We start from the raw sequence: 14,291 nt of genomic DNA, 5'->3' as shown, positions 1-14,291 counted from the left end.
TATGAGTATTTGTTTTAATGAGAAACATTTGAGTTGGACATACCACAAACCGCTTCAAGTTTCTGGAGCAACCTCCCTCCCCCCATGGCCAAACAGCTAAACAATACCTGAAGCATCACTTTAAATGTGAAAAGTCTTATAAAATTAACTTACAAAAACATCCTATCAAGTAGCTTGGCATTTACTGTACATTAGTCAAAAGCTCCAGCTAAAATCTGATTTTTTTAAAAAAATCAAAGTTTACATTATTCATACAGATCCAGCATTGTTAAAAAATATGCACAAATAACCACATCCATGCAATATAATTTCTTTAAAAATTTAAAGCAATATAAAAGAGCAGACCTAAGTACAGAACAGAATGTTTTGGTTTATCACGTGTAGCTCAAGATTGCTAGCTGATTGGAGTAAAATTAATTCTAAACCTCCTGAATAGGATTGTTTCAGTCAATCAGCTAAGGGTGTGGGTGAGTTTCCGAACCACTTCTAAGCCTGTTTCGGAAAGATGGGGTGAACGCTACTGTTCGCTGAGCACAGTAGCTACATTTTAAGGTCGTTTTTCCAAATAAATCGGAATCTCGGCTCTTCAGGAAACTGCAGTTTTCAGAGATCCCAGACCGATCAATTTAGCCGTCAAACTGCCTGAGGCGCCTGCTGCCCGGGCTCCCTGCCCCCGGGGAGGAATGCCACTGGGAAGCCCTCTCCAGCCAGCCTGGAGGGGGGTGTCCACAGTAAGGCCCCGGAGGGTCACTCACTCACTGCCGATGCGCCTGGAGCGAGGCGCCCGCGAAGCTGGGCGGGGCCTCTAGGTGGGAGGCGGCCCGTTGGTGTACCGCAGCATGGGGTAGAAGGACCTGGCGAAGTTGTTGGCCTGCGTGCAGCTGTAGTCGTCTTCCGAGGCGGGCAGCAGGCAGGCCAGGAGCAGCAGCAGCAGCAGCAGCAGCTGCAGGGGCAGCGCCGCCCGGATCACCCGCGACAGGAAGGAGCGCCGTGGCCGCGAGCTGCCCGGCCCGGGCACCCTGCCGACAAGACAGAAGCGGTGAGCACGGGGCTCCAGAGGCCACGCCCCCTGAGTCATCTGACCCCTGCTCGCGAAGGACACACCCGGGGCCTGAGATGATTAAAACTGAGGTTCAGTTCTGGAAAGGCAGCCCAGCCCTTTTTCCAGCCTAAGAAAACAAGTCACTTGGGTTCTTACAAAGACCTCAAGCATGGCTTTGGCAAGACGGGTGAGCAGCGTGTGCGTGCGTGCGTGCGTGCGTGCGTGCGTGTGTAGCAGAGGACTCAATTCCCCCTACCTGCTGTCCGCCGTGTTCTGGTCTTTCGTCATTCTCTCTGCTCCGAGCTGCTGGATAAAAACAACCCTGTTAGAAACTGAAGATTGTTTAGTCCTGTCCATGATAAAACCTCCTTCCTTTTTAAATTATACACCTTCCTGAGCTCATCTTCCTGCCAAGCTTTTGAGACCAGGCAAATACATTCGGGATTCTACTCCATGCGGTAAGAAATCATTGGCTTTGTTAAGCTCACAAGAGTTTCGCATTCTAGTTTGTTGATCTGCTGTTAATGGGGAAGAGATTGGGAAGGCACTCACTTCAATAACCCCAGAAGGGGTCCCATCATTCACAGCCTACATGGGGCCTTGGAGTCTCTAGTTCCTATCTTCTCTGTAGTTTTTTTTTTTTTTTTAATGTTTTTATTTATTTTTGAGAGACAGAGCATGAATGCAGGAGGAACAGAGAGAAAGGGAGACACAGAGTCTGAAGCAGGCTCCACGCTCTGAGCTGTAAGCACAAAGCCCGATGTGGGGCTCGAACTCACGAACCGTGAGATCATGACCTGAGCCGAAGTCAGTCGCTTAACTGACTGAGCCACTCAGGCGCCTCCCTGTCCTCTCAGTAACTCTGAAAAATAACCAGCGTTTTTCTTGTGGCAGAAAGGGGCTCTCACCTTGGCTTGGGGAGCTGGTGCAGGCGCTGCTGGAGGCTGGTCTCCAGAGTCTACCTCGTCCATGCTGGGCAGAGATGGGTCTGGGTTCTGAAATCCATACCCCAAGGGTTCAGTTCAGGGAAACAGAGGGTTCTGAATAGTCCCCAGAGCACACAAATGTGCTTCATGCAGCTTCACTGCTCTGCTCCTCCCTTCCCCCGCTGAAAGAGCTCCCTCTTCCAGAAATCTTTAACAGACTTTTCCAGACAGAAAAGAATGTAAACAAGGCAAGACCAACCGCAGCATTAAAAACTCATAGCATACACAGGGGAGACCGAGTTTAGCTGCATCTAGGGGGACAGAATCAGTTGACAGTGAGCATGCCAGCTGTGCCGAAGCGATCGCATGGCCATCAACACAATATAGCGTTGGCTGCACAGGTGGAAATGTCCCTCTAGAATGGAGGGGACAGGCCTCCCTTAAGTGTGGTGAGGCCATCGTCTGGGTATCCACTCATTCTGAGTTGGATCACATTTGAAAGAGAAGAAAGTGGAAAAATGAGAGAGTGGTCAGAAGAGAGAGCCCAGGACAGTGAAGGAAGACTCTCAAGTCTGTTCCACATGAAGGCAAGACAGAAATGATAGAGGGATCAGACTTGTTTTCATGTGCCAGCCTGAGGCACACATTGTTATCTCCCTCTTGCAAACAAGAGGACAAAGAGCTTGCCTAACTTTCTAAAGCCACCCAGGTAGGAAGGGGCGGGACTCGAGGCTCCACGCAGATGGCCTGCTTACAGCCTCCCTCCCACAGCGAGGCCACCATATACCACTTTCTTGTTTGCATCTGATACAATGTGTATTTAAAAGCCACAAGTGGACTCACCTGGCTTCCCTGCAAGGACATTAAGTCTTGAGACACTTGCTCAAGTAACTGTTTGAGTTTCTTCTCAATAACGTGTACCTTCTCTTCAGCCTCAATATAGTCTTCGCCATGCCCCTTAATAAGAAGGCTGTTTGAAATCTCTTGTAAGGTGTTTACTTGAGGTTCACGTTCCACGAGCTCCGTTTTCAGTTGCTAAGAATAAAAAAGTATGTGAAACGCCTGGCCACTGTGGCCAGATGGGATTTTCTTTATGCCAGGACAGTTCCGGGATGAATGATGGGTGGTGGTCAACTCCAGAACATTCTACCAGTTATATGTATCTGTGTGTGCCCTCATGCCTAGCATCATTTGGGCAGCAAGTAGGTGACACCCTGCCCCTATTTTCCATTCCTTTTCTTTCTGGAGACAACTTGATGCTGGAGGAGTTGGAGGAAAGCAGCGAGGGGAAGACTAGACCTTTGTCCACCGCAGTAGCAAAGTCAAGGAAAAATCTAAATTGGGTAAGTGGAGAAACAGCAGCTTAGGCATACTGTTTAGGAACAGAGGCCCGTGTTTGGCAAATCAGCCTGTATTACTGATTACCTTGCTTGCTGTCCCTTTTGGTAGCCGCCACACAACATTGGGCTATTTAAAATTACAATTCAGTCTCTGTCACAATAGCCACATTTCAGCTGCTTAAGAGCCACCTGTGGCTAGTGGCCATCAGACTCGCATGCGCGAGTGGGGGATGGGCAGAGAGAGAGAATTCAAGCTCCAGGTTCTGAGCTGCCAGCACAGAGCCTGACATGGAACTCGAACCCACAAACTGTGGGATCAAGACCTGAGCTGAAGTCGGACACTTAACCGATGGAGCCACCCAGGTACTCTTATTTTTAAGAGGTGCCTGGGTGGCTCAGTCAGTTGAGTGTCCAACTCTTGATTTCATCTCAGGTCATGATCTCATGGTTCATGGGACTGAGCCCTGCATTGAGCTCTGCCTCCTTGGGTGCAGAGCCTCCTTGGGATTCTCTCTCTTCCTCTCTTTCTCCCTTTCTAAGTAAACATTTAAAAAAAAAAAAGTTAAAAAAATTTTTTAAATGTTTATTTTTGAGAGAGTGTGTGAGTGGGGGAGGGGGAGACAGAGCGAGAAAGAGACACAGAATCTGAAGCAGGTTCCAGGCTCTGAGTTGTCAGCACAGAGCCTGGCATGGGGCTCGAATTCACGAATGTGAGATCATGACCTGAGCTGAAGTTGGATGCTTAACCAACTGAGCCACCTGTGCGCCGCCACCCCCCCCAAATATTTTTAAAATAATGACCAGTACTTTAAATTTAAACTCATTATAATTGAACCACCTACAAATTTATGGATAAGAATGTCACCTGGTTAGTGAAATAAATGTATTAAAACACAACTATCCTTCAAAAAATGACTTTTCAATAGTAGATTTAGAAAACTCTTACAACTCGCTGTGTCTGTGGTGTAACTGAGCATATTTCTGCCCAGGTGAGTCCTATTCACAAAGGAGAAAATACTTCTAATCAAATGGCCTTACGTTTCTCAGGATATTGCTAAACGCCTATGTCCCCAGCTCCTGAGAGTCTTAAAGATTTCCTGCTTTTAGCCCTGGGCCTTCATCCCTGCAAGTCGTCCTGCTTCAGAATGACTATGAAGGGATGCGCAGTAGTAGCTAGCGACTGGAACAGGAGAGCAAAACGCCACACTGGTGTTGTTCCCAGGAACAGGAGGGGCGGCTCCCTGAGTCCCACCCACCAGAGGCCAGCGGCAGTGCAGGACCCTAGGAAGAAACTTACCATCAGTTCTTCCTGACACTCCAGGAGCATCTGGGGGTCTGCCTCTGGGTCCGTGACGCGCGCTTTCTGCCTCCGGCTCTCGGCACTCGCTAACCACAGTAGCAGATCTTGACTCAACTGGTGGAAGTCCTTTAAAAACACACACACACACACACAACGTGTCACAGTATTGCCTTTTCTCTAAAGGCAGGTGTGCCGAGAAGCAGCTTGCTGTGTTAGGCCTTCAGAGTGTTTGCTCTTCTCTTTGTCCGATGAATAAAAGGGCCAGATTTTAACTAAACGCCAGGGCCCCCAGACAAGGAAAAGGGAGAACAGGAAAGAGGTTGCAGTTGGCACAGTCCCGGGAGGCGTGGTGCGGGTCGTCGAGAGACAAGTGGCAGCAGACAGGCCGGCCTTCACCATGCCACCCCTGCTATGACACACAAAGACCACGCAAACCACTCCACGGCAAAGGGAGACACCCCAACAGGACGGGCCACAGCCCAGGGACACACGGGCACGGGGTCTTGCTAGGGGGCTCGTGTTCCTGGACGCAGGGTCAGAGCTAACACGGGATGAGCATTTACCCTGTGTCAAGTGCTAGGCTGACATTAGCTCGTGAGGTAGGGACTAAAATGATTCCCAGTTTTCAGATGAGAAAACAGAGGTCTAGCAGGCACAGTGATGTGCCCAAAGTCACACAGCCACTAAAGCTCTAGGGTTGGGTTAAAGCACTCCCGGTCCTGGGCCAGGTCTCTCCATCGCTCTGCGATCCGTACGGTGGTCCTGGCAAAATGACAGAGATGGGGCAGCGTGGGGTGGCGTTTCTGACTGACTGGAACGCTCGCCGGAACTCTGACGCTAGGAATGGGCTGGGGCGGCTGAGCAGGAGACAGAGGCCGGGCGGCGTGTCGCTGGGACAGCAGCTGAGCCTCTTGGAAACGAACGATAAAGCACATGTCTCTTAACACAAGCTGTATTTGTGTGCCAAAGCAGCCTGACTAGGATAAAAATATCTGCCTCTCCCCCCCACGTGGGCCGGGCTGCACCCGGGACCGGGCGCTGGGGGCCGGTGTACCTGGCACTGCACGAGGGCCCTCCGCAAGCTCTCTCTCCATCTCTCCGCCGCGCCCCGTGCCGCGTCCCAGTGCAGTGCCAGCTGGCCGACTCGACCCTGGAGCTCTTTGGACTCCGCGCTCTCAGTCTGCAGAAACTCCTTGCTGCTCATGTTGACAGAGACCACCAGGGCCTTGTAGGTGTCAAAGGCTTTTAGGATTTCCTACCGCAGAGGGAAAAGATTGGGTTAGGCGTTCTGAAAATAGCGGTGTGGGGTTCATTTGAACCTCAGCGGGGAACGGATCTGCCAAACGCCTCTCTAAGCTGTGGCTGCAGAAGCAAGAGCGAACTTGCCTACAACTGGCTGGGCGATGTCAGGTGAGGAACTGCCTCACGAGGTCAGTGACCTGGGCTGGCCAGGCCGGGAGCAGAGGCCTGGCTCCTGGCAGGTCAACTCAGCCACAGGCACGAATGGAGCCCGCCGAGTCCCGGCTGGCTTATTTCGGGACCAGATTAGAAGTCTTTCAGATAAAGTACATGGCGTGATCCTGCATGAACCTTAGATATCACAGAAGTATTATTCCTTGGGGTAAATAGTGATCCTAGATATACTGATGCACAAAGGAAAATAATAATACCAATGTGAAGACTGCCTGGATACCCCAAACCCCTGTCCTGGGTAGTCTTAGGAGCTCAGGCTCAGGCTCAGGTGCCCCCCTCACCTCCCCTGCAAAGTGTAGGGCTCACCTGCCCCGCCCCTGCTCCCTGGCTAGTTCTAGTGAGGCAATGGCTGGCTATGTGGGTGACAAGTTCTAACTGTGTAACAGAGTGACCACATCAGGCCACAGAATTCATCAGCAGGTGAGCTGATCCTCCCCCCAACTCCATTCTCAATGCTCCCCCACCAGCCTGGACTGCACAAGTTTGGAAGGGTGTTTTTAGGCTGCCTGGTGGTGGCCCCCAGGACCTTCTTAAGAGTCTAGAAGGGTCTCTGAAGTCAGCTCTCTCCAGCACAGGGGGTCGGAGCCACACCTCCCCAGAGCCACTTGGAGCTTTTGGGAATCAGGAGCCGATGCTCTTCTGCCTGAAAACAAAAATCTACATCTGCATCCTTACCCATTACAGAAGTGGATTGGGACAGACTGACGGCTATACTTGCTTGCAGCCTGCCACCTATACCGCTGACAGCTGTGATCTGCTGGTCCTGCAACTCAAGCGTCCACATGCACGTTCTGGGTCCCTCTTCCCCCCAGACCTCCCCCTCACCTTGAGCTGCTTCACTCTGAGTTCCATTTCGTGGAGACCCGAGGGAGGGTCTGCTGTCATTAACGTCTCCAGCTCTGCTTCCGTTTTTTTCAGCCAAGTGGTGATGTCGCTGATCTTGGAGTTGAGCTGTTGCAAGTTTTGTTTTATTCTGAGTTGATTGTGAAGTTCTTGTGCTTGAATCAGCTCCCATCTGTCAAAGGCACCTGGAATACAAAGTCGCCGGTAAAAAGCAGCAGTAGCGCCAACCAGTCTCCAACTAGTCCAGGGTCAGGGTGAAGAAACCTGAATGGGGATGCTCCTTGCAGGCTGCTGGGCTTTTGGAGTCATCGCTTCCCCCTTCCTGTGGTTCAAGGCCAGTGCCGCCACCCTCCCATAAAGGCTGGGATGAGGTGGGGAGTGGGCTATGAGACCCGACACGGTGCCAACATGCACTGCAGTTCCAATGCTCAGCATTTCAGTTTAAGCTGTTTTTAGGTGCCTTCTCTTCGGGTTCACGAATGATCAGGTCAATTCTATCAGTTCACCTTTTGGCTTAGTTGAATCACTACTTTTATGATCATTGAACTGGTCTCATGAGGAGACACCTGACGGCTCTTTCGTCATCCTCTTCATGTCTGATCTTCATGTCTGTCTTCATGTCTGATGCTACTGATATACAAGTAGAATCATTAAAACAGTACTTCATGTGAGGCTCATTTGGTCAATATTTAAAAAATAGTTCTGAAGGGCGCCTGGGAGGCTCCGTCAGTTGAACATCCGACTTCAGCTCAGGTCTTGCAGTTTGTGGGTTTGAGCCCCGTATCAGGCTCTATGCTGAGAGTTTGGAGCCTGGAGCCTGCATCTGATTCTGTGTCTCCCTCGCTTTCTGCCCCTCCCCCTCACTCTCAAAAGTAAACAAACATTAAAAAAAAGAATAGTTTTGAAAATAAAAAGCCTAGGAATTTGTTCATGAATACAAGTCAGCCGATTTAAAAAATTACAAAAATTTTTTTTAAAGTAATCTCTTTACCCAACGTGGGGCTCGAACTTGCAACCCCAGGATCAAGAATCGCATGCTCTGCTAACTGAGCTGGCTAGGTGCCCTACAAGTCAGCAGATTCTAAAATAACAGTGGCTGCCGTAGGCTGTTTAGCAGTTTTGGTGGAGTGTAGTTGGTCAATTCTTAATTAATCTTCTGTCGAGCAATGACTTAAATGTTCAACTAACCCAAAATACAGACTTGACTGGTCCTGACAACTGCCTAATTTATCTGTACCTGAGTGTTGCCTGGTGAGAGCAGTCAGTCCCTCATCTTCCTGCTGTGAGCTGCTGTTCAAGACTCTGGCGCTTTCTTTGCCACCATCAGTGCCCGGGGATAGCAGCAGCTTTACCTGGAATGAACCGATTTTTACGTTACCACTGATAAATTTCAAAGGCTGTATGAAGAGTATCTTGATTCATTGCAACAGGTAGGAAATGAAGATATGGGCTCCCTTTCCTTCTAATGTTAATACTACATTATTAATAATTTTTAATATATAATGATTATAATAGTAATATGGAGATTCTTTAGTGTATTAGGTGGATTTATAAGCAAGCAGAGCTAATGGCAGAAATAAAGTCTTAGTAAGGCCCAAGATGGGTTGCGGGGGAGCAGGGGAAGGTCAGTATTGGAAATCAAGTGGCCTAATTCAGGGCCTCCTAACACTCCTCAAAAGAAACCTGCCAAGAAAAGTTAAAAATCACCATTGAGCTACCAGGCTGTTAATGTGCGCACACTTTCACTCTTGCAGAGTGTTCTGCAAAATGGAGCCATCCCCCCTCATCACTCTGTGGGGCTGGTTGGCAGATTATCCCCAAGATAATCTGAGGGCACATCGGCCTCCAGGGGTCATTCATGACCAAGCATTTATCTTTCCCTGCACATATTGACTCTTCTGTTAGTGTGGAGCTGACTGGGCTATTATCTCAGGCCTTTCCAAAAATAAAGGTATCCTTTTCAGAAAAGCCATGCTTTTTTTGGTTTGTGTCCAGATGGCCTACTTGTGTGGAATGAAAAAAATACTCCCCCTCCCCCCGCCGCCTTCAGATTTCTGGCGACATGCCTGGTTTCAGACACACAGAAAAGGGTGGAGCTTTTGAAACTGGCCAGCGGGTTAAAACGCAAGCATCAATACTAGGGGGAGGCCAAACTGTGTGGCCCTGGGTGCCCGGCAAAGGCAAAGTGCTGGGGTCCCTCTCCTGCTGGCTGTCAGGCCTTATTCCGCATCACAGAGGGGCGGACTGAAACTGCCAGCTGCTTGCAAAGCAAGAGGAAGAGCTGCTGAGCTGGGCATGGCAGCCCACTATCGAATGACTTGGGCCTGACCCTATACAGGCAGAAGCTTCTCCAATTATCTAGCACCATCCGTTCTTAGACACAGCGGGCACTTTGAGGACTAGTCCAACGATGCCCACCACTGCTTCTGGTTTCTCTAAAAGAGGATTATGAAAAGTGCACAGAGACATCTTAATTTCAACTCGCTCCTCACTAGTTCTCCGTACTGAGGATGATCTAAGCCAACATTAAATCCTAGACTGGCTGCTCTCAACAGCTGCATAGCCAGAGCATGCCAAGGACTCACGTTGCCTGAGGAACCCATAACAAAGAAGGAACAGTCACTGTTACATCGACAACAACAAACCACATGCGGTAGTAAAGAGTAATAACAGTAACAGTGACCACTCTGAGGGCCTTCTTTATACCTTCTTACAAGTCAATACGAACAATTATGTAAAGTAGGCTTATCGTCAGGTGAGGAAAGCTTACAGAAGGCCAAGTGCTGTGGCCCCAGAGCAGTTTATTGGTGGGGTCAGGAAGCAGCCTGTGTCTACCACTGCACGTGGTCAAATCTTCCTGAACGTGACGTCACAATGTTCTGATTAGGATATGTAGTCAAGACGTAACTAGAACACAGTTTGGGAGCTCGGGAGAGCCAGTACTTGGCATCTCCATTACTTGCACGGATGACTGACTCAACAGTAACAATCACTGCTGCATCAGGTTCGTATAGGTCATCCTTGGCCAGAAATCGGTCTTCAACTCCAGTGTGTTTTGCCAGGGTTCTAGAGACCTACGGACGGCTCAGCAGAGATACTGTCACCATGGGAAAACCAGCTCAAAATCTGCCTGGAAAGTGAGCACATGCAGCATACACCAAAGCCTCTCTCTCTCTCAAAAATTTCAGCTACTCGTCATGCACTTGGGTTATATTCTCCATGCAGTCAAGACTTACATAGGCCGGTTTATAGGGGGTGCTGGAATCTGAGGGGATGGGCTGTACGCTCCTATCACTTCCCATTGGTTTGTAGCGATGCTTGGGACAGGAAGGGCTGTCAGGAACACGCCACGAGTGGTCCTCAGAAATGGATTTCCCTGAAACGAAACACAGCAAGTGACCGTCTATTCTCTCTAACCGAAGGATTCATACTTAGTTCCACAAAAAAAAGGTCACGGGTAACATGGCATCACGTTATAGTATAATATGAGTTTCGCAGCTTTCCTTGCAAAGCATGCACGTTTGCAAAATGTCAGTATGTCCCAGAAGGGAATGAAATGACAGGCATGCAACTGAGCAGCACTGTGCCTTCACTAGATGGGTTCACGATGGAGCAAAATGAACAGATTTTTTTGCAGGATGAGTAGTGATTTGGAGCCGGAGCATCTGGTGGTGAGGACAGTAGCAGCAAGGCCAGGTCGGGGCGTGGGGTGATGGGCAGAAGGACTGAAGGCCTCTCAGGAGTGGGGGAGAGCAGATATCAGGATGGACCTGGGGACCAGAGGGCCGCTCGCGGCTCTACCCCACCACTGCACGTGGCGACGGGGCAGGGAACATGGGTTAGAGCTGCAAGTCGAGGAAAGGAAGGTTTCTCCTCCTGTGGCAGATGCAGCCATACCTTTGCTCCTACCCACCCATCCTCTTCCCAGGAAATACCATAAGCAAGGCAGGAAGGCGTTCCAAACCAAGTCACCATGGAGAAAGCTTGGCCTACGCCAAAGAACTTCAGTTAGATGGCGGGTTGGGTGGGTGGGGGGGGGGGGGGGGATAAAAATTTTAACAGACACCATGAAAAATTCCCTTCTGCACAGGCCCGAGGGAGAGGAGAGGGATAGCGTGGAGACTGCTCCTGTCCGGACGGGGTTCTGTAAGGAGCACGCAGGTACGTGTGAGTATGGCAGTGTAAATACACCATGACGCAAGGACCGAGGCGCATGGTGTCCACAGAAGGCAGAGGTCAGACATGACACATGGGAGCGAGGTTTAGGATGCAGTGTTTAGCGCCACAAGAGGCTGCCATGTTGAGACACATGCACGGTCAGGGGCCTACCAGAAGACGCTTTCAAAGTTTTTGTGGTCATTTTAAGATAGGCCTCAGGACTTTCAGGGATTTCTATATCTGAAAAAGAATAATGTCATTGTCCTCGCTGCAGGCATCTGTAGATGAATGCCCATGTATTAAGTTAAAACAGTAGAAACATCGTCAGCTAGGAGGAGAAAAGTAATGACCTTTGAGCTGTTTTATTAAAAAGGTTTAGAAAACCAAAAGGATATTTTTCAGCCAACTCTTGACTCTCTGAAGCAGTAGTGGGGGGGTGGGGGTCCACAGAAAGAATGCAGACAATCTACTGATACTCTGAAGAACTCAATTGGAAAGGTCACTGATGAGCGTCCCAGACAGCCAGAGCCATCAGGGAACAGCCTTAAGATCCCCAGGTGAATTTTGTTCCTTGTTCCCTTTCATTCCCCTGGGATAGGAGCGAGCCACTCTCTGGGAAGTCAAAGTGGGCAGGACAGCACACAAGAAGCCATAGAGGTCTGGGGCAGCCATGAGCTGGACTCTCGGTCATCCAGAGATGGCCGTGTTGCTACGGTGCTAAAAACATAACCAAGTGGGTCAATGTCAAGGGCTCTGGAAACATGGGTCGTTACCTGACAGCGCACTGTAGTAGGGGCCTTCCTCATCATCTTCGTGAGAGGAGGAGCCCCCCACGTCACCTGTGTGATCCCACTCCAGAGGGATGGAGTCCACGCTAACGGGGGTCTCACAGCCAGACCGCTCGGGCCCTGGCGCTGGGGGCACCAGATGACAAAGGGACTGAGGGGAAGAGGGCTCCTCGCTCTCTCTCCTTTTTCGCCAAGAGTCAGCCTGGAGTTCTCTGGGGTCCTCCATGTCTGTTTCATTCTCGGAGGCCTCCTTTTCATCTTCCAAGCCCTGAAGTGGGGATGTCCAGTTTTCAGAATGAACCAAATTATAGGCTTGTGGTTGTGGGGTACACGGGGGGTCTACCTGTCTGGTAGGTCCTGAAAATGGCCACTCTCCACATTTCTATGGCAGCATGAGAAAAGAATCAGGATTGGGGCACCAGGATGGCTCAGGCATTCAAGCGTCTGATTCTTCACTTTGGCTCAGGTCAGGATCTCATGGTTTGTGAGATTGAGCCCCGCGTCAGGCTCTGCACCGGTAGCACGGAGCCTGCTTGGGATTCTCTCTCCCTCTTTCTCGCTCTCTCTCTTTCTGCCCCTTCCCTGGCTGGCTCTCTCTCAAAATAAGTAAACTTAAAACAAAAAATTTTTTTAAATAAGAATCAGGTTCCCAGGGCCCGTTTGTGATTATTCTAATTTAGATGCTCCAGTGTGGGGCTTAGAATCCATATTTTCTGCAAAGCCAGCTTCTTTCCTAGGAGAAACCTGACATTTGATGGTGTAAGTTAAATAGCTTTACCTAGAAGAATATGGAGGCCAACGTTTTATTAGTGGTTAATGGCAGGTTTCTCCACCAATCAGAAAATTTAAATTAAAAAACAACATTCAAAGGCCATTAAGACTATTTGGGCTAAGATTCACAACTTCATGACCATACGTACCAGGTTCTTTCTTATCCCTCAATCTTATTGCTCAGGATACAGAACCTTTTTCTTCCTAGGTTGTAATGCCTTGATCGAAGAAAAACACCTATAAACTGCTCTATCTAGAGATGAGGGAACCGTATGGTGATTTTTTTAGGCTATGTCTGATGAGGAAATAACTATCAAGTTAGCCAGTTGGAGACACAAAAAAGGAAAAAGTGGCCAGTCATGTTGCTCAATATAGTTATCATTAAAGCTTCTGGCACACAAAGGCAATGAACTTTGAAGAGCAGCCTGAATTCCACCTCAACTTCCCAGAAGGTCCCTATGTCAAGGAAACCTTCACCGTTACTTTGGAAAACAGGTGCTTTTGTCATTTCACAGGTGAGAACTGGGGTGCCTGGCTGGTTCAATCGGCTAAGCATCCAACTCTTGATCTGGGCTCAGGTCATGATCTTGTGGTTTGTGAGTTCAAGCCCTATGTCGGGCTCTGTGCTGATAGTGTGGGGCCTGCTTGGGATTTTCTCTCTCCCCCCCGCCCCCGTGCCTTTCCCCCCACTCATGTGCATACTCTCTCTCTCAAAATAAATAAATAAATTAAAAAAAAAAATTCAAATTTGAGAACAAAGCACCAGAAAGGCACAGATATTCAAAGCTCCCGATACTGGGGCATCTGGGTAGCTCAGTCCGTTGAGCATCTGACTTCAGCTCAAGTCATGATCTCACACAGTGAGTTCGAGCCCCACATCGGGCTCTGTGCTGACAGCTCAGAGCCTGGAGCCTGCTTCGGATTCTATGTTTTCCTCTCTTCTCTGCCCTTCCCCCACTCACACTCAATCTCTCTCTCTCTGTCTCAAAAAGAAATAAAATGTCAAAAAAATTTTTTTAACTCCCAGACACTGTGAGGAAAAGGCCAACACATTCCCAAGTTAGTGCTGTAAGCAAAACCAGAACGCCTATCAGCATATCCTAGGATGCAGACACATGTTGGGAAAGCGCAGGTGAGGGGAGCAAGAACTTTCAGAAATGCCATCCCTTCCATCGGGTAATGGGAGTCTCCAAGTAAGTGTGACTCTGCAGTAATAAAAGCAGAAATAAAACTGTTCTGCTTTCCTTTTCACCACAAAATACATCACAGTTGACCATGACATAGGTTTCTAGTTCTGTAAAAATTCGGTCAAGTTTGAGTAGCCCATTCGGTGAAACGTCAAGGTTGGGTGGCCTGGAGGCCGTCCGCGCGAGCGAGGCGCTCCCCTTACCGGCGCGCGGGAGGTGAGCCTGCGGTGGAACCGTGAGACTCGGCCGAAGACCTCCTGGCAGTAGCGGTGCAGCTCCTCCAGCTCGTCCTCGATCAGCACGGCGTCCAGGGGCTCGCTCTTCTGAATCAGCTGCTCCCCGAACACAATGAGCTGATCTATCTTGTTGGTGTTTAGTGTAATTTCCTGCTGGAAGCCCTAGTTAGAATAGGAGAAAGAAAGGATTTCCAAGAAGGAAAGTTTCCCTGGGGATCCAGACAATG

At 49.4% G+C, this 14,291-nt stretch overlaps 1 protein-coding gene across 5 annotated transcripts in view; it reads right to left on the bottom strand.

The window, feature by feature from the left end:
* The window catches only part of SYNE2 (spectrin repeat containing nuclear envelope protein 2), a 337,350-nt gene continuing 323,059 nt past the window's right edge, over positions 1-14,291 (bottom strand). For 4 of the 5 annotated variants that reach the window (XM_039242123.1, XM_039242124.1, XM_039242127.1 and 1 more), the window contains 12 exons: positions 14,032-14,226; positions 11,856-12,138; positions 11,254-11,322; positions 10,161-10,300; positions 8,162-8,276; positions 6,907-7,109; positions 5,663-5,863; positions 4,606-4,734; positions 2,812-3,003; positions 1,951-2,037; positions 1,299-1,348; positions 1-1,019 (listed from right to left, as the gene is read on the bottom strand). In XM_039242123.1, coding sequence (XP_039098054.1) covers positions 806-1,019; positions 1,299-1,348; positions 1,951-2,037; positions 2,812-3,003; positions 4,606-4,734; positions 5,663-5,863; positions 6,907-7,109; positions 8,162-8,276; positions 10,161-10,300; positions 11,254-11,322; positions 11,856-12,138; positions 14,032-14,226 — 1,878 coding nt within the window. In that variant the 3' untranslated portion in view covers positions 1-805. The remainder of the gene's footprint in view (positions 1,020-1,298; positions 1,349-1,950; positions 2,038-2,811; positions 3,004-4,605; positions 4,735-5,662; positions 5,864-6,906; positions 7,110-8,161; positions 8,277-10,160; positions 10,301-11,253; positions 11,323-11,855; positions 12,139-14,031; positions 14,227-14,291) is intronic. The other variant, XM_039242122.1, reaches the window with a different exon arrangement.

Source organism: Hyaena hyaena, unplaced genomic scaffold, assembly GCF_003009895.1.
Source record: "Hyaena hyaena isolate Hyena2069 unplaced genomic scaffold, ASM300989v1 scaffold_208, whole genome shotgun sequence".
Taxonomy (NCBI): Eukaryota; Metazoa; Chordata; class Mammalia; order Carnivora; family Hyaenidae; genus Hyaena; species Hyaena hyaena.
This window is presented reverse-complemented; position numbering and strand designations above follow the sequence as displayed.